This window comes from Sceloporus occidentalis, unplaced genomic scaffold, assembly GCF_023333645.1.
Source record: "Sceloporus occidentalis isolate IW3139 unplaced genomic scaffold, rSceOcc1.0.p SCAF_1, whole genome shotgun sequence".
NCBI lineage: Eukaryota > Metazoa > Chordata > Lepidosauria > Squamata > Phrynosomatidae > Sceloporus > Sceloporus occidentalis.
Genome location: NW_028316981.1, coordinates 83,663,188 through 83,685,387, shown reverse-complemented (window position 1 = coordinate 83,685,387; position 22,200 = coordinate 83,663,188). Strand labels below are relative to the sequence as shown.

Sequence of the window (22,200 nt, the reverse complement as noted above, 5' to 3'; positions counted from 1 at the left end):
GCAGCCTTAAAAATCCAAAGGACCTGGGATTTGGGGTACAGAGGGTGAGCAAAGCAAAGAAAAGTCTACTTGCACAGGACTGGACACCAACTGGTTTTTACAACTCAGAGCAGCAGAATAACATGCCTAGTACCATCACAGTGACAACTGGATAAAGAATGGAACATGTTCTGTAATACAGATCAAAATTCCAAAGAGGAAAGTCCCTTTTTATTAAATTCTCCCATAAAGCACTACCTTGTATTGAAGGACAGCCTGCAGAGCTGGCGGCAGCAGAGCTGAAGTCAGCAAATCCTCCAAAGGGATCAGTGGAACCACCTAAAACCAAAGCAGTTGAAAGTCAAGCACACAATTATTTCAGAAAAGGTTTTAATGAATTTTTACAATGGGCTTTGTAACCATTCTACACTTAATTTCAAATTTAAATCTCTTGTCTGTGGGAATCAGGATATATTAAGATAGAAAGGCTCTTCAGATGTCAAAAAAATCCACCGTGTGTGTCCGTTTATGTGGACTGGGAAAGACGACGCATACTCTACCTCCCACATTTTGATGGGAAAAGGCCTTCAAATAACTGGGGAAACCTGGCTCAGAAGGGGTCCCAGTTACACAAATAACTATTACCACGCTCTGCCAAATGTAAGTTGTTTCCCTGCAATTCTGTCTTAACAACTACACCAGCACCAACTACTGCTCTATGATTCCTTCTCCATTGCAGTTCTTGGTGGACTCCATATTAAGGCATTATTTGCCTCACATATGCCTCATTGGTGAGACATATCCAACATGCAACCAACTTGCATTCATGTGCACCGAAGGCAATTAAGAATCTGTGTGGCTGCAAAAAAAGGTAACATTTTTCTGCATCTTTTTGTCACTAAAGCTGGAGCCTATAGAAATCCTGCAGAATGTGCATGGAAAGCAATTTTAGATGTTTAGACAATCATATCTTTAGTGATTTCCAGTGATCAGACTATGAAGTTTTGTCCCTAGATTTTTGCCCAATTTTAGCATATATAAGTATCTAATAAAGCGCTATAAATTATCCTGAGAATTAAATAAAGACTGATGCAGAAGGGTCTGTCCACAGTGAACATAAGGAAAGTGAAGAGGTATGTTAGATACAGAAACACAACTGAGCCCAGCCACAATATAAGAAAACACTTTAGCAACACCAATCAAAACTAAACATCATAGGCAAACACAGCAGAAACCTTTACTTCCCTACTTTTGTGTGCTTAACTGAACCCAGTCAGCTTGAATTATTCCTCCTTACATGGTTCGGCTGAAAATTACCACTTGTACACCAATGCAAGGCAAGTGCCCTATATCCTACTTCACTGTTTTCTTTATAATGTATACAGACTGAGGAGAATGTCAACGCCATTAAAAGACCACCAAAATCTTGGCAGAATTATCACAACAGTAATGCTTAAAGTAATTATAACCCAGGAACTACATATAACAATCAAAGGAATCCCTTTGTTTGCTTATTTTGTTTGTGTGCCTTCCATGAAAAAATTAAAAATTCTATCTCATATGTTAAATCATTGTGTGAATGAAAGCATGAATGACTTGCTCAGGATTTCACATTCAAGAGTTTGAGACATAAAGCCTACACTGATATTCATTTTTAAAATATGTTTGCTTCTTTTTCTGACGAACATTAAAGTCCCAGTTGTAAGCTTCTAATGAATTATTGACTACAAAATAAAGTATTTTAGCCATCCTTCCCTACGGCATATTTTATACATCAAAAATAGAAAAGCTCTGTATAATCTATACTGGACAGTTGCAACATTAAAAGGAGAGGCACTTCTCAGGCAGCACTTGATTCCCAGAACATTGTCTTGTAAAAACAACATATATGTACACCTTTCTTTGCATCAAGTCTGAGGACCAAGCTATATGTGATGGCCATAATGGTGTGTGTGTGTGTGTGTGAGAGAGAGAGAGAGAGAGAGAGAGAGAGAGCGAGCTTGTGCTTCTTATTGTTGTTTGTTGTTGTTTTTTATTTATATACCGCTATTCCAAAGATCATAGCGGTGAACAGCAAGTAAGCTAATTAGCAAGTAAGCTAATTTGCCCCCAACAGTCTGCGTACTCATTTTAGCGACCTCGGAAGGATGCAAGCCTGAGTCGAGCTTGGGCCCTTTTGCTGGTCTTGAACTCGCAACCTTGTGGTTTTGAGTGAATGGCTGCAGTACAGGCATTTAACCACTGCGCCACCAGGGCTCCATTGAAAGAAGGGGCATGGTTCTGATGAAAAGCAGGCTTATATTAAGCTGCTCTTAGCTAGTATTTGGTACCAAGAGAAAAGCCTTGGTTTGTTTTTATTTTATTTTTTTAAATGTATATATTAGTTGGCTTTTGGAAAGCACCTACTTTCTGCATGCATTTGCTTCTGTACACAGCAAACTGTCAATCTCTTTGTAATATTTGCGGGCTAGACACTTTGGGCTTCTAGTTGTGCAATGTATTAAGCAGTATTAAGCAGCCGCTTCCTTTCCCAAAAGTATGAAAAGAGAATTGGCCTTAGTCATTACAGTTTGTCCTTAAAAGATTTCACCTCTGAGTAGTTACACATTTCCAAGGAGCAGCAGCTCAATTATTCTGCTTTTAGTGTTTGCGTACATTATATGGGTTACATCACAGCTGCTTTGCCCGCAGTGCTTAGAAACTAGCCAGGTGGGACAGTAACATCTGTGTTGCACTCAAACACCACCAGGGACAGCTTCCAACATCTGGTGCCATTTCTGAATTGTCTTATAGCTGCAAGACATTCTGCTCCATCTGCTGTTCTCAACTCAGTTAATTAAACTAGAACCATCTCCTTTTTAATAAATGGCTAGCAGTAATAAAACAAACAATTCCCTTTTCAACTACATGTTACTTGTATTTCTTTTTAATGCTATTTTATTTTAGTCTATATTAAGAAGACACACTCAGCTTTCAGATAGGCAGACATCTATTTTTGGAACATATGTGGATTTTGTTATCAAGGAGGAAACGCTGAGACTAAAGTTACCAGATCCTTCTCAATTCTTACAGAAGCTGAAGTATTTTTGTATGCATGCAAAAGATAGACAGATTGGACATTTACTGGTTTAATCTTAAATAACGGTGACACATTGTGATGAAGATCTATGAAAAGCTAGGGATCACCTCATTTTTTCCCCCAAACTGCCTACGGATGCATCTGGCTAAAAACCAACTCAATATCAACCTTTACACAGATCTGTATCCTTCCACTGACAGGAGTGTTTTGGACTAAAAACATGTGGTGGGCCAAAAGTTTCATACTTTTGCTCTAGTTGCATATCTTCCATTTGTATGTACAAAAAAAGGAAGTGGGAGAAGGGAAGAGAAGGAATCCAGCTTCATAATATTGTTCTTGTTTGTCTAATCCTGTTAAGCAGGTAAATTGTTTAAAATGTCTCTCTCTGCTTGCGTGGTTAAACAGTTCATGTTCTAGATATGATATGGTGAAAATTTCCACAGACTGCCATTTATTTATTTATTTTAAAAAAGAGATTTAAGACTGTTTTTGACCTCACTGGTGTTTTGTGCATCACACAAGTCACGGCCCCAAAGACGGCACTGCAAGGAGCACAGTGGTCAGGAAAAATGACCTCCTTAAGAAGGACAGCACTAATCTCCACATCATCATCAGCTAGCCTCAGAAACTCCCAAATGAGAGCTGTCTTTATAAATTAACTCCTTCCATCTGCCTCCTTAGGGCAGAAGAGACATTATTTGTGGTGGCCAGCTGGTAATGTGTCTCATCTCTAGGACATCTCCTCCTAAATGCTTATGTAGAAAGATAGGGGAAACTAAATTTCTATTACTCCATAGCAAGAAAAGCAGAATTATCTGCCCTTGTCAAACTGTAAATCTAGAAAAGTTTTTCAATATTTGAATAGTATCTCGTATGAAAGAGATAAATGCTTTGTCCTTCCAGCAACATGTTAGAGTTTGTTCTATTACTGAAATAAAAGAGTACTTGGATTGTTTATCCTGCCTAAGGGGCACAGCCCTTCCTGGCCCGTCAACAAATGAAGAGGTAACAAATGAAGTAATAAGCCCATGACCGGAAACCAAAGAGGTCCACAGACAATCCGAAAGTATTCTTAGGGTAGGGGGCCACAGCTAATCCATGCTGAAATTAGAGGTAACCTGAAAAGCACCTCAGGAATCTAACCGCCTACAATGCAAGGATACACAACTAAAGCACTCCTGAGAGATAACCATCCAACCTCTATTTAAAGACTTCATTACTCAAAGAAGAAGAGTCAACTATCCTCTAAGGCAGGGATTTGCAACCTTTCTGACTTGCAGAGCCCTTTTTAGAATCAATTTCTATGATAGAACCACTAAGACGCCTAGAATCATGCAATCATAGAATCATAGAGTTGGAAGAGACCACAAGGCCCCTCCAGTCCAACCCCTGCCATGCAGGAACTCTCAATCAAAGCGTACCCGACAGATGGCCATCCAGCCTCTGCTTAAAGACCTCCAAGGAAGGAGACTCCACTACACTCCGAGGGAGTGTGTTCCACTGTCGAACAGCCCTTACTGTCAGGAAGTTCCTCCTAATGTTGAGGTGGAATCTCTTCTCCTGTAGCTTGCATCCATTGCTCTGGGTCCTAGTCTCTGGAGCAGCAGAAAACAAGCTTGCTCCCTCCTCAATATGACATCCCTTCAAATATTTAAACAGTGCTATCATATCACCTCTTAACCTTCTCTTCTCCAGGCTAAACATCCCCAGCTCCCTGAGTCTTTCCTCATAGGGCATGGTTTCCAGACCCTTCACCATTTTAGTCACCCTCCTTTGGACACGCTCCAGTTTCTCAATGTCCTTTTTGAATTGTGGTGCCCAGAACTGGACACAGTATTCCAGGTGGGGCCTGACCAGAGCAGAATAGAGTGGCACTATTACTTCTCTTGATCTAGACATTATACTTCTATTGATGCAGCCTAAAATCGCAATGGCCTTTTTATTTTTATTTTTATTTTATTTTTTTATTTTATTTTCACAAACATACAAATTACATACATATAAACATAATACATACGTACAACAATACCAAAGAGGACAAACATCACACTGAATATTTAAACCTAAGATATAATCACTCTTTAATACTTCCATCACATCTTATGGAGCTTGGCTTCTTTAGCCTGTACAGATCCCATCGAACTAGGATATCCTATCTTTTCTTCGTACCTAACATCCTTATTACATCTAGTTCATTATACCAAAGATTATCCTTTTCATCTAAAAAGAAAAATACAGGGAATAATCTCTTATTATATTACCTTAACATTTATCTTATTCCAGTATAATCAGTATTTTTCAGTATGTACATCTACTCAATCATTATAGGAAAAACAATATCAAAGCTATAGTTATCAAATGTCAACTAAGATATAGATCCACACACTCCCAGTTTTTATTCACCTTCTTTATATCATTCCCCTTGGTGATTTCTGTTAATATATCCATTTCCTTAGCCTCTCTCAGTTTAACCATCCATTCATCTGTTTGAGGTATCTCTTTCTGTTTCCAAACTTGGGCATACATAATTCGCGCCAATGTTACCATATACAAGATAATAGAGTACATCTTCTTCACCATTGGGTTATCTATTATACACACCATATTTAACAAAAAGATACGGGGATCCAATGGGATATTTATTCTTAGAATTTTTAACATTAAACTATGTATATTCAACCAGAACTTCTTTGCCATGTCACATTTCCACCAAAGGTGGAAAAAAGAGCCCTCTTCTTTCCCACATTTCCAACATAAACTGCTAGCAGTCTTATACAGTTTATTGATTTTTTGGGGTGTCATATACCATCTATAAAATAACTTGATGTAGTTCTCTTTGTAGTTTTGACAAATTGTAAACTTTTTTGTATCTCTCCAAGACCTTTCCCAGTGATCCAATATAATAGACTCCTGGAGATCTTGTGCCCATTTAATCATGTTGTGTTTAACGGTTTCATTTTCCAAGTTCCTTCCCTTCAAAATTCTATAATATTGTGATAAATGTTTTTTCCCTTTGTCCAATAACACTTTATCTAAATCATTATTCTCTTTACTGAAACCTTTGGATTTCAAATCGTCTCTAAATCTATTAGCGATTTGAAAATATAGATACCAATCAATATCCCGACCACCAACAGCCATATCTTCTTTTTGTTTTAGGGAAATAACATCATCTGACCTCCATAAAATCAGATCCTTATATGTCAACCACGAATTCTTATAGTCCTTAGTTCTTCTAAAAAAGGCTTCTTGTGGAGATACCCATTGTGGTAGGTTAATGTAAAAGAGGGCTTTGATCTTATTCCACACAAATAGAAGGGCGTTTCTCAAATAATGATGTTTGAAACCCTGGTGTTCCTTGATTTTATCATACCATAAGTATGCGTGAATTCCAAATCTTAAGTCTCCACATTCTAAGGTCATCAGTCTATCGTTATCTACTCTTACCCAGTTTTCGATCCAACACAAACAAGCAGCATAATAATACAGTTCAAAATTGGGTAACGCACATCCTCCTTTACAAACATCATCAGTTAACAACTTCCACCTTATTCTAGCCCTTTTCCCTTCCCAAAGAAACTTAGATAACTCTTTCTGCCAAATAAGAAAATGTTTTTGTTCTGCTATTACCGGCAAGTTCTGAAACAAATATAAAAACCTAGGAAGGATATTCATCTTTAATACCGCAATTCTCCCACAAAAGGAGAGATTTAGCTTTGACCAATTAGACAGATCTTTCTTAGTTTCTTTCCATAGGGAGGTATAGTTATTCTGAAACAAATCTATGTTCCTTGACGTTAGAAAGATTCCTAGATATTTTGCTTTCTTAACCACTTTATATCCAGAAATAGAACTTAATTCCAATTGCTCTCTTATATCCATATTTTTAGTTAACAGTTCAGACTTATCTTGATTTACTCTTAATCCTGAGAATTCTGAGAATATTTGCATAGTGGTGTTCAAAGCTGAGATGTTATATAATGGGTCTTCTACAAAACAAATAAGATCATCTGCAAATGCCCTTGCTTTAAAGACATGGTTTCTGATGGAAATTCCTTTAATATCAACATTAGACCTGATATTATTCATTAACACCTCAAATGCAGCAACAAATAGGAGAGGCGACAGAGGGCATCCTTGTCTTGTCCCACGTTTTATCTCAAAAAATTCTGTTCTTTCGTCATTGATTAACAATCGCGCCCTTTGTTCTTTGTATATCGCATTTATCCATGTTAACAAATTATTACCCAAATTCATTTGTTTCAAGAGTTCTTTGAGGAAACTCCATTTAATCTTGTCGAAGGCTTTCTCTTGATCAACCAGTAACATAGCTATTTTTTTATCAGGGTTAGTCTCACAATGTTCGATTATATTCAGTACAACTCTCAAATTATCTTTTCCTTGGCGTTTGGGTAAAAACCCGCATTGGTCCTCGTGTATATGGTTAGCTAAAACTTCCCTCATTCTGTCAGCCAGTATACTCGAGTAGATCTTGTAGTCAGTGTTGGTCAAAGAGATAGGTCTGTAGTTATTCATATCTTCTCTGTTATTCATTTTTTTAGGAATTAAAACAATCAGGGCTTCCTTCCACGTCTCGGGTATTCCATTGGTTAATATATCATTGATAGTGTCTTTCAAAGGCCCCACCAATACCTCCTCCATTTTCTTATAGTATATGGCTGAAAAGCCATCTGGCCCCGGTGCTTTATTGACTTTCAATTTCCTGATCGCTTTTATTACTTCTTCTTTAGTTACTTCGTGATTTATTTTCATATTTTCCTCATCGGATAGAAACAACGAGGTTTGGTTAGACAGGAAATTTTGTAGTCTTTCTTCCACATCAGGGCTTTCTTTGGTGTCATTGTATAAGTTCTGGTAAAAAAATTTAAATAGTTCTTTGATAGCTTTTTGTTCAGTATATTTAATGCCATTAGAAAAAATACTTGTAATCATCTTTCTTTCCCTCTGTTTCCTTAGTTGGGTAGCCAGTAGTTTCCCAGCCTTGTTTCCCTGCTCAAACGTTTTTTGTCTTATCAATATCATTTTTTTCTTTATTTCTTCCACATCTAAAATCTTTAGTTCTTGTTTTAGAATTTGCACTTTGATTCTTAAATCCTTATCGCCTTTCTCTTTCCATTCTCTTTCACTCCGTTCCAATTCTTCTTGCAGCTTGATCCTTTTATATGATAGTTCTTTTCGCTTAATTGAGTTTAGTTTGATCAGGTTGCCTCTGATCACGGCTTTGCTGGCATCCCAAATACTTTTCTTTTTCACACCTTCTATCTCATTTTCCTTAAAGTAATATATTAACGCTTCTTTTACCTTGTCACACACTTCCTCGTCATTCAGCAATTCTTGTGGCAGTCTCCATTGAAAGTCTTTTTTGGGTTCATTAAGCTCCATATATATCAAGTTGTGATCTGAAAAGGTCGTTACACACGTATCCATTGATCTTATAAGCGGTAGTAGTTCCTTAGATGCCATAAACATATCAATTCTTGAAAAGGAATCATGCACTTCAGAAAAAAAAGTGTAGCTACTAGAATTGTCATATTTATATCGCCATACATCTTGAATGTCATGGTCATTGTATAACTGAAAGAAGGACTTCGGCAGTTTACCCTGGTTCTTTTTTATCTTCCTTAGTCCTTCACATTTTCTATCTAATTCTGGGGCGATAACAGCATTAAAGTCACCCATCAACAACAGGTTATTATAGTGATATTCCGATAATACTTTATGTAGGTCCTTAAAGAATTCCTCTCTGTTTTCATTAGGTGCATATATTCCTAATGCCAAAAGGGTAAGATTTGAGATCTTCACCTCTACCGCTACATAGGAACCGTTATTGTCCCTAAATATTTCTCTCGATGACCATTTCTTATCTATGTAGATCGCCACTCCCCTTTTCTTCTTATCAATGGAGGAGCTATAACAAATTCCCAATTTTGGATTTCGTAATAATCTCTCTTCTTTGGATTTGATTTTAGTTTCCTGGATACAAATTACATCTCCTTTTAGCTTCTCCAAATAGTGGAAGACTATATTCCTTTTATATTTAGAGCAATGGCCTTTTTAGCTGCCTCATCACATTGTTGACTCATGTTCAACTTGTGGTCTACTTGGACTCCTAGATCCCTTTCACATGTAGTTTCGTTCTGCCAGGTGTCCCCCATCCTACCCTGCCCTACTCTGTGTATTACAAGTTAATGGTGTTTAGGAGTAGTGTTACTTTTTGTTTCTTATTCTTTAATTTCATTCAATTTTTATTTATTTCATTTTCCTGAAGCAGCTGCGGAACACCTGGGAAGTGCACACAAAGCCCTAAAGGCTCCTTGGAGTACAGGCTGAGAACTGCACTTTTAACAGCTTTTATAGTCAAGAAGTTATTCCTTGTGTTTAGGTAGAATCTAAAATTCCAAGAAAAGAGATCCTTGGAACTAGTAGCAAAATTCTTCTGGATAAAGCCCACAGTGGTACAGAGGGGGCGGGGGCGCTACTTCCTAGAAGCACATACATGTATATTTTTAATTGTATTGTTATAAAAGTAGTGTTAATTTTTTATTGCACCAAACACTTAGTGGTTTTCTTTCCACATAGATCATCCTGGAAAACAGTTATTCATGATGGGACGGTTCACTCTCCCCACCTCTCCCAATCTTACTTTCACAGACACTCACACACAACTTCAAGGAAGAATATCAATGTGCAAGAGCATTTGGTAACACCTTTAAGACAAACTGAAGGATAGAAGTTGGTAGCATGAGTTTTCATACACTTGAGCTTACATCCTCAGATGCATGTGGTTGAGTGGAAAGCCTGGGGATAGACCTATATAGCAGCAGTCTCTGTGTGAGAATGTCCATAGCAATGAAAAACTTTTGTGGTTGTGGAGATGGCAAGTTCAGTTTTAATGATGGTTGCTGGGGGACAAGGCAAAGATGTTGCCTAAAGCTACAGTCTGTTATATAACTCTGTCCCTGGGCTTTCCACTTCATCATATGCATCTGAGGAAGTAGGTTCAAATCTAAGAAAGCTCATGCTACCAACATCTTTCAGTTAGTTGCAAAGGTGGTGCAAGATTCCTTTGCATACTGATTTTCCAGACTAACATGACTCTGTCTTTGAATTCAAGAAAAAAAGAGAGAATGTATCCTAAACGAAACTAAATTTGTACATGTTTACTCTGCATAACAAACAGCATTTGATTTTTAAAGAGAATTAGAAAAGTGGATAATTAACAAACTAAAATTGTATGTTTTAAAATAGTTCAGGACATCACCCTTACATTAAAACACACACATTTTAAAAAGGATTTAAAATATGCATTGGATCAAATTGAATGTTGAAGTCCTATGTAAAGATTAAGCTAGACAAACATAGAAACAATTTATTCCGGGGGGGGGGGGGTGAGAGTTGTGGGTCAAGATGATGAATGGAAGGCTGTAAGCACAGCAGCAGAAATACAGCATTCTGTTTGGCTCATGCTATCCCTCCGCTGGACTAATACACTAAATTCCTCATGCAGCCATACATATTTTTCTTAATATTGAAAGCTTTCATCCACATTTGCTGCCATTTAAAATACAGATGACATGTAAGCATCCAGAATGCCAAATGAGACTAAGTAAAAGCATATAATTCTGTCTTTCATTCTCTGCTATATTGGAAACAGAAGAAAAATGTCCATGTCTCAGCAAAGCTTTCAGGCTGCTACATATGACTACAAACCAAATACATTAGAAGAGAGTATGCCCACAGATACAGAAGAATATGTCACTATGTGAATTTATACAGTTTTAAAGAAGATGCAGCCAGTGTTATACAGAAACCCAGATTATGTCAAAACCTCAGTTGTAAAAGAGGATAGATCTAACTAGATAAATCCACAGTGTGTGCTTGTAGGGGGACTATATGGTTTGTCCCTCCCCTGCCCCATGCAGGCTGTACTACTCCCTCTTGATAAAACAGGATGGGGGAAGACCTTGGTGATGCAGGTATGGTATTACAGGCAGTTGTCATGCCTGAGAAACAAGCAATGCCAGAGAGTTGAAAAACCCATTCATCTTTTGTTCTTTGGTCTTCCTATTGTCTTGGAGATCAATAAAGGGAGGGAAGGTATCTAGCAGGAAACTAGTAAGATTGTTCAATCCTGAGGAAGGCCAAATGCCTTACTGCGATATCTTTCTGGATATTTGTTTTTTTAAACAAATAAAGTGGGCCGATCATCATTCATCTACAGCAGACTTTTGGATTGAAAGGTAGGTGGGGACACATTTGGTCCATCAAAAGCAAAAGGAATTTTATTCATTTAATATATACACAGCTTTCTTCTAGCTATGACACTCAGTCCTACCCTTCTCCTGGTATTTTGCAATAAACATCCCCCCCTTTGTTGTGGGTCTGTTTTTAAAAATATACCACTGCCTTCAGCAAGCGCAACACTGATAACATCTCTAACTTTTCACTAGCAAAAAAGGACACTTGTCCAGTCAGCTTTTGAATGGCATCTACTACTCAGAAACAAAGGCACAGTGCACTTCACAATTACAGTGAAGATCAGTAACTGGCATATGTGTTATTATACTCCCTAATGATCCTGAAGTATCACTAAGCAAATAGCATTAACTGGACTAAAACATTTTTAAAAAGGAAACCAATTTTTTTTAAAAAAAACAAAACAAATCTCTGAAATATTGCTTAGACTTCATTTTAGGAACACTTAAAAGTTTTGGATTCATCCAATCTTCTACACTGGGATGCATTCCAAGAAGAACTTATACAAGATGGCTTCACAATATCTCCTGAAAAATATCTTTTCTGGGAATTCAGGTGATATTGTTAGCATAAATTGCCTCTGCTCAATTTTAGATTAAACTTTCTTCCTGCTACCTGCAACTATTCCAGAGCATCCCTGATCCCCAGAGGCAGGATTTTAAGAATGGAGGAGGCTGCAATGGGAACAAGACAACAGGAGCATCATGCAAGCATTTATCTGTTAAGGAAAATGCAACATGGGATATACAGTGAAAGAAATAAAACATGTATGTGAGAGTCAGGATGACTCAGCAGAAGCAATTAGAAGCCACACAGGTGTAAAAGGTAATGGAATTAACAAGTCCTAAATGCCAAGGACAGAAATGCAAAGTGGATAATTGAACACACCTGAGAATTGTTAAGTGGACAAGGCTGAGATGATGAAATCATTAATTGTGGGTTGAACCAAGAGAACCAATGAGAATGGTGTACACGCCCACTGGGTGGAAACAGACAACAGTGGGTGGTATTTTGCAATGACTATAATAATGGCTATGAATCCCAATGTATTTTGTGGGTAGTAGTGAGGAGTTGTATTGGAGTTGTATATAGTAGAATAAAGTAGATCTTTTATATAAGACTACTGAGTTGTCTGGTGTCTTGAGTGAAGATGCAAGAGCCAGCTGGATCCTGAAGAAGTGTGAAGACTTCTGTGGAAGCAAGAGTGAGAAGGCTTGGAGAGTTTGTCAGGGTCTTCAGCCTATTCTCTGTAACTCTGCTGCTTTAGAGCAAAGCTTTAACCACTGGCCAAAACTGGTCAGCGCCGGTGCGTAACAAGGTGGTGAGTTCGAGCCAGAGGTGAAGAGCAACAACTCCCATCATCCCTGACATTATCTGTTTCCAAACCATTGTTTACATTTGTACAGGACGGTGCCAAAACCAAGATGGTTCACATGGCTCAAAGCCACCCCCACTTTTCACTGGAAATGAAGTACAAAACATGAAAAAACCCTATCTGTTCACAACTGTGTTAGATTTAGTCTTTACATAAATTTGCTATTCAAGAGAAAGTGTTATTTCTGTTTTAATCATAGTTGTTAAAACACTTATTTTTTTTTCAAAGGGGATGTGGATTAAACAACCACAGTTATAAAGGTCCAGTCATTGGATATCTCATTGATTTAACTCTGTGATCATTCCAGTGGAACAGTAAAGATATCCAAGCAGAACCATTTTAATAATAATAATACTAATAATAATTATAATAATAATAATAAATTTTATTTATAGACCGCTATTCCGCAATGATCATAGCGGTGTACAGTAAAAAATTGCAAGACAATACAAAATACAATGTGACAGTTAAAGGAGGGAGAAGTCTCGTCCTTCAGGCAGTCCCTGATGTTGCTGGGTCTGCCTGATCGCTCCCTCTGAGGCCAAGATGACAGTTGAAAGAGGGAGGAGCCTCTTCCTTCAGGAAGTCCCTGATGTTTATAATATTTCATGTCAGCCACAGGAACCTTCTATTGTTGCGATTTGGCTATTTATTTTTGTTAGATTTATTAAAACCATACTATAGTACAGAATTCTATTCTGGCCGAAGTTCTAAACAAACTGAGTATCAGTTTTCAAGTGAAAAAGAGACATATTTTTGCCTCAACACTGAGGTCACCCAGGAGTCACTGGACAGACAATGGCAATAAATATCAGTGAGTTCACTTTTGCAGTATACATCTGATGCGACTTGTGAATGGAAATCACCCACTTCTCTATCAGGCCTCTCTATCAGGGTGTGCACCGTGCGAAGCCTTGAAATCTATCTGGATTGCATTTAGAATAAATTATGAATAACACTGCATTCCACCCACTGAAGTTCTTGGCAGACTGTCTTGACTGTGAATCTTGCTAAGGTATTATGGTTATTAGTAATCTATATAATATGGTCATTTGCATACAATTCCCTGAGTACATCCACAGATCTACATATAAGTGACTTATACCCCCTTCCTTAACTTCATAACACACATCCCTCAATTTTATCCAGTATTAAAAATTACAGGCTTGTACCTATAGCAACTGCTCCGAAAGAAAACAAGTGCACTTTACCTGTTGGGATCGACTGATCGGTACCATCAAACAAAAGATCTACCAGGTCGTTGGATGACTTGTTGCCAGAAACCTGAGGACAAAAAAAATTGAACTGTTTTAAGAAATATGACTATATAGGTTAGAAGCAACTGAGACATCAATCACAAAGTTTTTTGAATGCATTTCCAGGGGGAAAGAGATTTAGAGACTTAGCACATATGAATAAGAGCTGGTACCAAAAATAAAATATATTTTTTTGTAAATAAAAAATCTGGCATTTGTGAAACTTCATCCAACTAGGATACAGACCACCTATAACTTCAAATCAACTCACATCATGAGCATTACCAAAAGAGAGAGAGAGAGAGAGAGAGAGAGAGAGAGAAAGAAACTGCCTAATGTTATGTAATAGAAATCCTTATAAAGCTGTTAACATTTCATCAGAACAGAGCTTGGAATGCTACTTTTGAAAAGAGGGCTAGTTACCTCATTGTTAGGACAGTCTCTAGAAAGAAAACCTGGTGAGTTTCTTGTGACTAATAACTTACTATTACTACTTTGCCATAAAAAATGCAGGAAAATGCTTTCTAGTTTTACCAAGTGTCTGAACCAGATGCTGTATTATGGAAATTCTGAGGAAAACAGAAGGTATTACAAAGCAATCCTTCCTGACTGCAGCATAAGAGATCCTTCCTCCCCCCCCCCCCCCCAAATTTTCTCTCACTTCCTGTAAAGTGTTAGCTGTTCCTGTTCCATTGAACAGGTTGCAACTGGCAAAAAGCAACCCAATTATATGTTACTACAAAAAGTAAATAGCTGCAAAAGTAACTCATTAGAAAAATGAGTTTCTTGCTAGTTTTGCACTAGATAAGTGCAGAGATGAAGAAAGAAGGCTATTTTTTTGTGTGAAAAAAATAATACCAAAATCAATTTTTAAAACCCACAAAAGGAAAAATACAGCAGGCCCTCCATAAACAACAAGGGTTTGGTTCTGGGTCCCACCGTGGATGTGAAAAAACACAGACAATCAATTGTGTGCATTCTTGTCACCACCACTGGTGATCTGCAGGCAGTCAAAATCACAGAACACAAGCCCATCAACATACAGTAAGCCCATCCACTGTATAGCATATAAAAATACAGCGTGCCCATACATGGGCTTGCCATATGCAGCCTCAAGGTCATGCAGATGGTGAGCCCTGGTCTCTTAATAGTGTGTGCATGAGAACCTGCCACCATTAAAATCAATGGGACTTGAAGTCCCGTGGTAGTTCCCTTACGTGGGGTGGGTGTCCGAATGGGTCCACTGTGTAAAACAAGAGTCCACTGTACTAGGTAAACATTTAAAGGAAATACAACTTGCTGCTTAAAAGGTGTGCTATTTATTTATTATTTCATTTTTATGCCACTTTTCTCCCACCTTTACAGTTTTAAGAAACTGCCCTAGAATTGATACTAAAACATTAAAAATACTGCAGCATATCTTCATTTGGGTCAATAACAATTTATGTACAATGTACCTGCTTCATACGTGGGCACACCATACATGGCTTTCAACTTATGCTGAACGCCGCGCGATGCAACAGGCAATGGCGTGTGTGACCACGGCACACGTGCTGCATCATGCTGCACAGCGTGCACAAGCCCCATTGTTTTCAATGGGGCTTGAGCAAATACGTTATTTGCCTTACGCGCGCACAGGGGGTCCAGAACGGATCCCCACGTAAGACAAGGGCGCACTGTAGTTTTTTATGTATTGCTCACCCACAGATTACTATGTAATTTCTGTTGGATTACTCTAATTACAAAGTGTATCTGATGTTAAGTATACACTGCTCAAAGATACTCATAGCTGAACAGAGAGTTACATTTAGTGTCCTAAACCTTAACGTGTTTACTCTGTAATATATATAACCTTTGTAATTCCTGCAGCACTTACTTCCAAACAAGTGATCTTAAAACTGAATCTAACCTAGTTGGGTCCATGTTCAATACTGAGCATGCTGGAATACAGTGGCTCTTATACCAAAAGTGGCAGACCAATTTTAGAATCTGTTTATTTGATAAAATTGAAACACAGAGAACAGTTAGTTCCCACAGTTCTGAAAGTGAATATTTAAATATTCTCTTCTATTAAGAATTAGAGATACTGCTGCAATAAATAAAATATATTTACTGACACAGGCCATTGTTAAAATAAAATAAAAGTCATGTAATATCTGACTAAATCTTAAGATTTCTGTACACTCTTACAAAGAATGACAATGGATGGGGAATTTCTTTTCCTGGAGCACAATGTCATTTTTAATATTCTATGAACCTTGGCACAAAGTCAAGTGCATCTATGGTAAACTCTTTGTACCTGAGGGGTTTCTAGAAAACCTGCTCATTACAATGTTATCGATTAAACCGACAAATGGCTCACTTTAATTTGCTTTTAAGGAGTTCCTTCCAGTACACTTGCTGCAGATTCTTATTCTTGGATGGATGGGTGAGATAATTGGAATTAAAAGAAATGCAAAAGTAACAAGGGGAGAGAGAGGTGCAACATCATTATTGAGAGTAAGTCCTATACAGACTTGCTTGGAAGTAAGCTGCACTAAAATAGTGGGATTTGCATAACCATAGGATAGTAGGCCATGTGTAGGAAAATCTGGAGGTAGCGGAGAACAAGATTTGTTCCAGCTTGCATGTAGGCAAATTCATTTCCACTAGCACCGTTAATTCAGCAGGTTCCAGGGGATGAAAAGAAGGGCTGCATCTGCATCATCATTATTTTTGAGAGCGAATGAAGAGACCCTACAACATCCACTTCAAAACAAGATTAAACAGACACCACTCCATCCATATCAAGCATTTTCCCCACTTTCCTACCACAATCTTTTTTGAAACATCTTATGTAATGAAGAGTTACATAAGGGCCTGGAAACCATGCCCTTATGAGGAATGACTTAGGGAGCTGAGGATGTTTAGCCTGGAGAAGAGACGGTTAAGAGGTGATATGATAGGCCTGTTTAAATATTTGAAGGGATGTAATATTGAGGAGGGAGCAAGCTTGTTTCCTACTGCTCCAAAGAACAGGACCCAGAACAATGGATGCAAGCTACAGGAAAAAAGATTCCACCTCAACATTAGGAGGGACTTCCTGACAGTAAGAGCTGATCGCTCCCTCGGAGTGTAGTGTAGTCTCCTTCCCTGGAGGTCTTTAAACAGAGGCTTGATGGTCATCTGTTGGGTATGCTTTGATTGAGAGTTCCTGCATGGCAGGGGGTTGGACTAGATGGCCCTCGTGGTCTCTTCCAACTCTATGATTCTATGATTTTATGAGTTCTCAAAAGCTTCCATATTTTTGTGACCGCACAGCTGCTCTAATACATATTTTTACTTTTTAGAAATGACCAACATATTTGTCTTTTCCTTTAAACAAGACATTGGATGTATTTCAGCATCTGGTGTGTATTCTCATGTTTGTCTGAAACTACCAGTCAATGCCAAGAATTAAACCTGTTGTACATGAGAAGGGATATTATGTCTCCAAACTGCTGTAACTTGTACAGTGGACCCCTTCGTATCTGCTGGGGTTTAGTTCCAGGATCCCCTATGGATACCGAAATCTGTGTGCTCAAGTCCCATTATATACAATGGTGCCCCTTATACTAAATGGCAAAATCAAAGTTTGCTTTTTTTATAATAATTTTTATAATAAATTTTATTGAACTGATAAAAACATTCGTGCATACATACATACAATTACAAAATAAAACATGTATACCATAACATAAAATCAAGGTTTGCTTTTTGAAAATCTTTTTTTTTTGGGGGGGGGGTTGGGGGGGCAGGGGTATTTCAAGTCATGGATGGTTGAATGTGTGAATGCAGAATCCTTGGATATGGAGGGCTGACTAGCTGGGAAGGAGGCTGGTTACTTATCACTCACAAAGGGTGGTACAGCCCGCTTGCTGCAGTGATAAAAATGGCAGGATCCATACTGTTTCAATCCAGATAGGTCTTCCTGGAATAGAAGGTGTGATAGCTTTCCCATCTTCTCAGATTAGGTATCTGAGGGTTCTTTTGGTTCTCCCTTTACCCTTGGATTTTAAAGTGTGAATAGTGCTACAAGGATTCCTGCAGTGTGCAAGGGCAATCCTTTATTGTATCTGGCTCTTCCCATGAGTTTCATGGGTAGGGCTTCAATCTGCTAATCAACTTTACAACATTAAGAGAGAGGGCCAGATCTCCTTCATAGTCAGGAGTACCACAAGAAAAGGCAGGAAAGTGTTCATAAGCCTAGTAAAACATAGCTCTGTTACTCACGAGCCCTCTAGTGACCAGAAGCCATAAAAATATTCCAGAAAATATTCACTCTCTGACTCTTCATCCTCCTCTTAGGAAGGAAGCGGGGAAACTGTGAAAACATGCCACTTCAATAGCTCCTCTCTCTAAGAAAGACTAAACGTGTCTCTTCTATCACTTCTGTTGTCAATGCAGAGTCTGTTATTTCTCCAGAGTCATCTGACAGGAAGGAGGAAAAACTATCCCCAGATTTGGAGAGGGGGGCTCTGGCTGAACATATTTCTCTCTGTTTGTTTGAATCTGAACAGCTTCCTATCCTGCTACAGAAAAAGGCTTTGCATTTTAATAATAATAATAATAATAATAATAATAATAATAATAATAATAATAATAGTTATTTATAGCCCGCCTCTCCCTGAAGATCAAAGCGGGTTATAACCATAAAATGAAACAACAATTATAAAACAAACATGAGCAAAAATCATGCCATCCCCTTATCTACTTATTAAGAACTTAAAACATAGTTATAATTAAAACTATTACACTTAAATTAATAAATTAAATATGATTAAAATGAGGTATCACGAGGCAGACAGGGCAGCCATATCATCATTATGGGGCAGTCAGTCAGGGAAGGCCTGCCGAAAGAGATCCGTCTTGATTGCCTTCTTAAAGGTATCAAGAGTCGGAATATGACGGATCTCCTCCAGCAGGTCATTCCACTGTTTAGAAGCAGCAGATGAAAAGGTCCTCTGGGTAACCACAGCTAGTCTAATCTTCCTTGGCTGCAGTAGATTTCTCCCTGAGGACCTGAGTGTGCAGGGTGGATTGTATGGAGGAAGGCACTCCCGCAAGTAGGCTGGACCTAAGCCATGAAGGGCTTTAAAGGTTATTACCAACACCTTGTACTATGCCTGGAAACTAAATGGCAGCCAGTGAAGAGATTTTAAAATAGTTGTTATATGGTCACCTCTGGGTTTTCCAGCAACCAGTCTGGCTGCCATATTTTGAATAAATTGAAGTTTCCGAACTAGGCACAAGGGTAGCCCCGTGTAGAGCACATTACAGAAGTCCAGTCGAGAGGTTACCAGTGCATGTACCATCATTTCTAGGTCCTCTAGTTCCAGGTAGGGTCGCAGCTGGCGTATCAGTTGAAGCTGATAACAAGTGCTTCTGGCCGTCGCATCTATCTTGACTGTCAAATGGAGCAACGAATCCAGGAGCACTCCCAAGTTATGAACACACTCCTTTAGGGGACCGTGGACTGGTGAGCATATCTCCATACCCAGATTTGAGTTCCCTACAGCGAGTACCTCTGTCTTATCTGGATTCAATTTTAGTCTGTTTTTCCTCATCCAGTCCATTACTGCTTTAAGAGATTCTGAATGCTGTTAGTAAAGATGCTGGTGCTGTTAGGGAAGGGGTACCAGAAATCAGGACTAGGACTAAGTAGGGCCATTCTGTGGTATCATTCCCTGAGGTTTTTATTGAATCTTGGCAGTGTGTTTGGCACTCCTCAGTCTGAGGTCAGAGATTCAGGGCAAGTATGTGTTGGTCAGGATGGACAACATGACCATCAAGGCCCCACAAAGACAAGTGTTGCTCCAGATCAGACCTGTACAACTTGGCAGTAGGTAGGGGCCAAAATTAAAATAGGCTAAACTTCTTCAGGCCGCAGATAGGTTTTAATTAAATATTAATTAATTACTAATTACTAATTATTAATTAATAATAAGCATTATTAATTCCATCCTCCTCTTCCTCTGACTGGCTGTTTCCTCTGGAGAAAGCCAAACAGTGGAAGGGCCCTGCTCATCCTTCTCCTCCTCCACCAGGACTTCTCCTTGGGAGAAAGCCAAGTGACAGACGATGTTTGAAGGGCAAGTGTTTGACCTTCTTGTTCCTCCATCACCCAGCCTTCTCAGAAGAAAGCCAGGAGGAGGAGGAGCCTTGTGGGGCAAGCGCTTGCCTGTCCTCCTCCTCCTCCTCCATCCATTCTTCTCTTCAGGAGAAAGCTGGGCAGCAGATGAGCCTCACAGGGCAAACATTTGCCAGTCCTTCTCCTTCTCCACCTGTCCTTCTCCTCTGGAGAAAGCTGAACAGCAGAGGAGACTTGCAGGGTGAGCATTCACTCTTCCCCCTCCTCTTCCTCCACATGGCCCTCTCCAAAGGAGAAAGGCCAAGCAGTGGAGGAGCGTTGAAGTTGCTCCACATCCTCGTGGGCTGCCCAAAATCCACTGGTGGGCCACATGTGGCCTCTGTACCACATCTGTGCAGGCCTGATCCAGATGGACAACATGACCATCAAAGCCAACATAGATAGACAAGGAGGAACTCAGTCAAAGTCCCTGATACAACAAGCAACAGACTTATTGCACTTTTCTATCAGTGGGGAGTATCTGAAGGGTCACATTGAATCATCAGACCAACTGCCTGAGCAGGAAAAGTCTGGACCATGGAATCTGGGCCCTGAACTCTCTAGTGTTTGAAAAGATAGTACAAGTGTTTGGCATTTCTTTGGTGAGCTTTCTGCTTATCAAAACAATCACAAACTGCCTTGATTTCTATTCAGATTTTGGAAGGAGTGGGCATTGGTCCTCAAGATAACTTGGCCGGAGGTAGGGTTGCCATAAGGCAGGACCTCCAAACCGGGACAAATGTAGGGCCACATTTTCAAATGTAGGACACGTTTTTTAAAAATGGAGGACACATGAAAAATTGATAATTTTTTTTAAATGTTAATATAAATGCATGTTTCTTAGGCATGCTCAAAATGGAGGACATTTTGGCATTATTCCTAGACAGAAGGCTGAAATGTACTTCTCTTTCTGGCCAAACACACCCCCTCCCCAATTCTATAAGAACATTTCCCACTCCCAAGCAGGCATAGCATTTGCAAGATCACAGGCAGTCCCTTGTGCCACTGCAAACTACATTTCCCACCCCCAGGCAGCCATATCATTTGCAAGATCACAGGCAGTCCCTTGTGCCACTGCAAACTACATTTCCCACTCCCAGGCAGCCATAGCATTTGCAAGATCACAGGCAGTCCTTTGTGCCACTGCAAACTACATTTCCCACTCCCAGGCAGCCATAGCATTTGCAAGATCACAGGCAGTCCCTTGTGCCACTGCAAACTACATTTCCCACTCCCAGGCAGCCATAGCATTTGCAAGATCACAGGCAGTCCCTTGTGCCACTGCAAACTACATTTCCCACCCCCAGGCAGCCATATCATTTGCAAGATCACAGGCAGTCCCTTGTGCCACTGCAAACTACATTTCCCACCCCCAGGCAGCCATAGCATTTGCAAGATCACAGGCAGTCCCTTGTGCCACTGAAAACTACATTTCCCACCCCCAGGCAGCCATAGCATTTGCAAGATCACAGGCAGTCCCTTGTGCCACTGCAAACTACATTTCCCACCCCCAGGCAGCCATAGCATTTGCAAGATCACAGGCAGTCCCTTGTGCCACTGCAAACTACATTTCCCACCCCCAGGCAGCCATAGCATTTGCAAGATCACAGGCAGTCCCTTGTGCCATTGCAAACTACATTTCCCACCCCCAGGCAGCCATAGCATTTGCAAGATCACAGGCAGTCCCTTGTGCCATTGAAAACTACATTTCCCACCCCCAGGCAGCCATAGCATTTGCAAGATCACAGGCAGTCCCTTGTGCCATTGCAAACTACATTTCCCACCCCCAGGCAGCCATAGCATTTGCAAGATCACAGGCAGTCCCTTGTGCCATTGAAAACTACATTTCCCACCCCCAGGCAGCCATAGCATTTGCAAGATCACAGGCAGTCCCTTGTGCCATTGAAAACTACATTTCCCACCCCCAGGCAGCCATAGCATTTGCAAGATCACAGGCAGTCCCTTGTGCCATTGAAAACTACATTTCCCACCCCCAGGCAGCCATAGCATTTGCAAGATCACAGGCAGTCCCTTGTGCCATTGAAAACTACATTTCCCACCCCCAAGCAGCCATAGCATTTGCAAG

The 22,200-nt window shown here is 39.5% G+C and overlaps 1 protein-coding gene across 2 annotated transcripts in view; it reads right to left on the bottom strand.

Annotated features, from left to right (window-relative positions):
• The window catches only part of CLINT1 (clathrin interactor 1), a 100,083-nt gene that overhangs the window by 11,550 nt on the left and 66,333 nt on the right, over positions 1-22,200 (bottom strand). For both annotated transcript variants that reach the window (XM_089527724.1, XM_089527714.1), the window contains exons 8-9: positions 13,922-13,994; positions 238-318 (exon numbers count right to left, since the gene is read on the bottom strand). In XM_089527724.1, the coding sequence (XP_089383850.1) occupies positions 238-318; positions 13,922-13,994 (154 nt within the window). The remainder of the gene's footprint in view (positions 1-237; positions 319-13,921; positions 13,995-22,200) is intronic.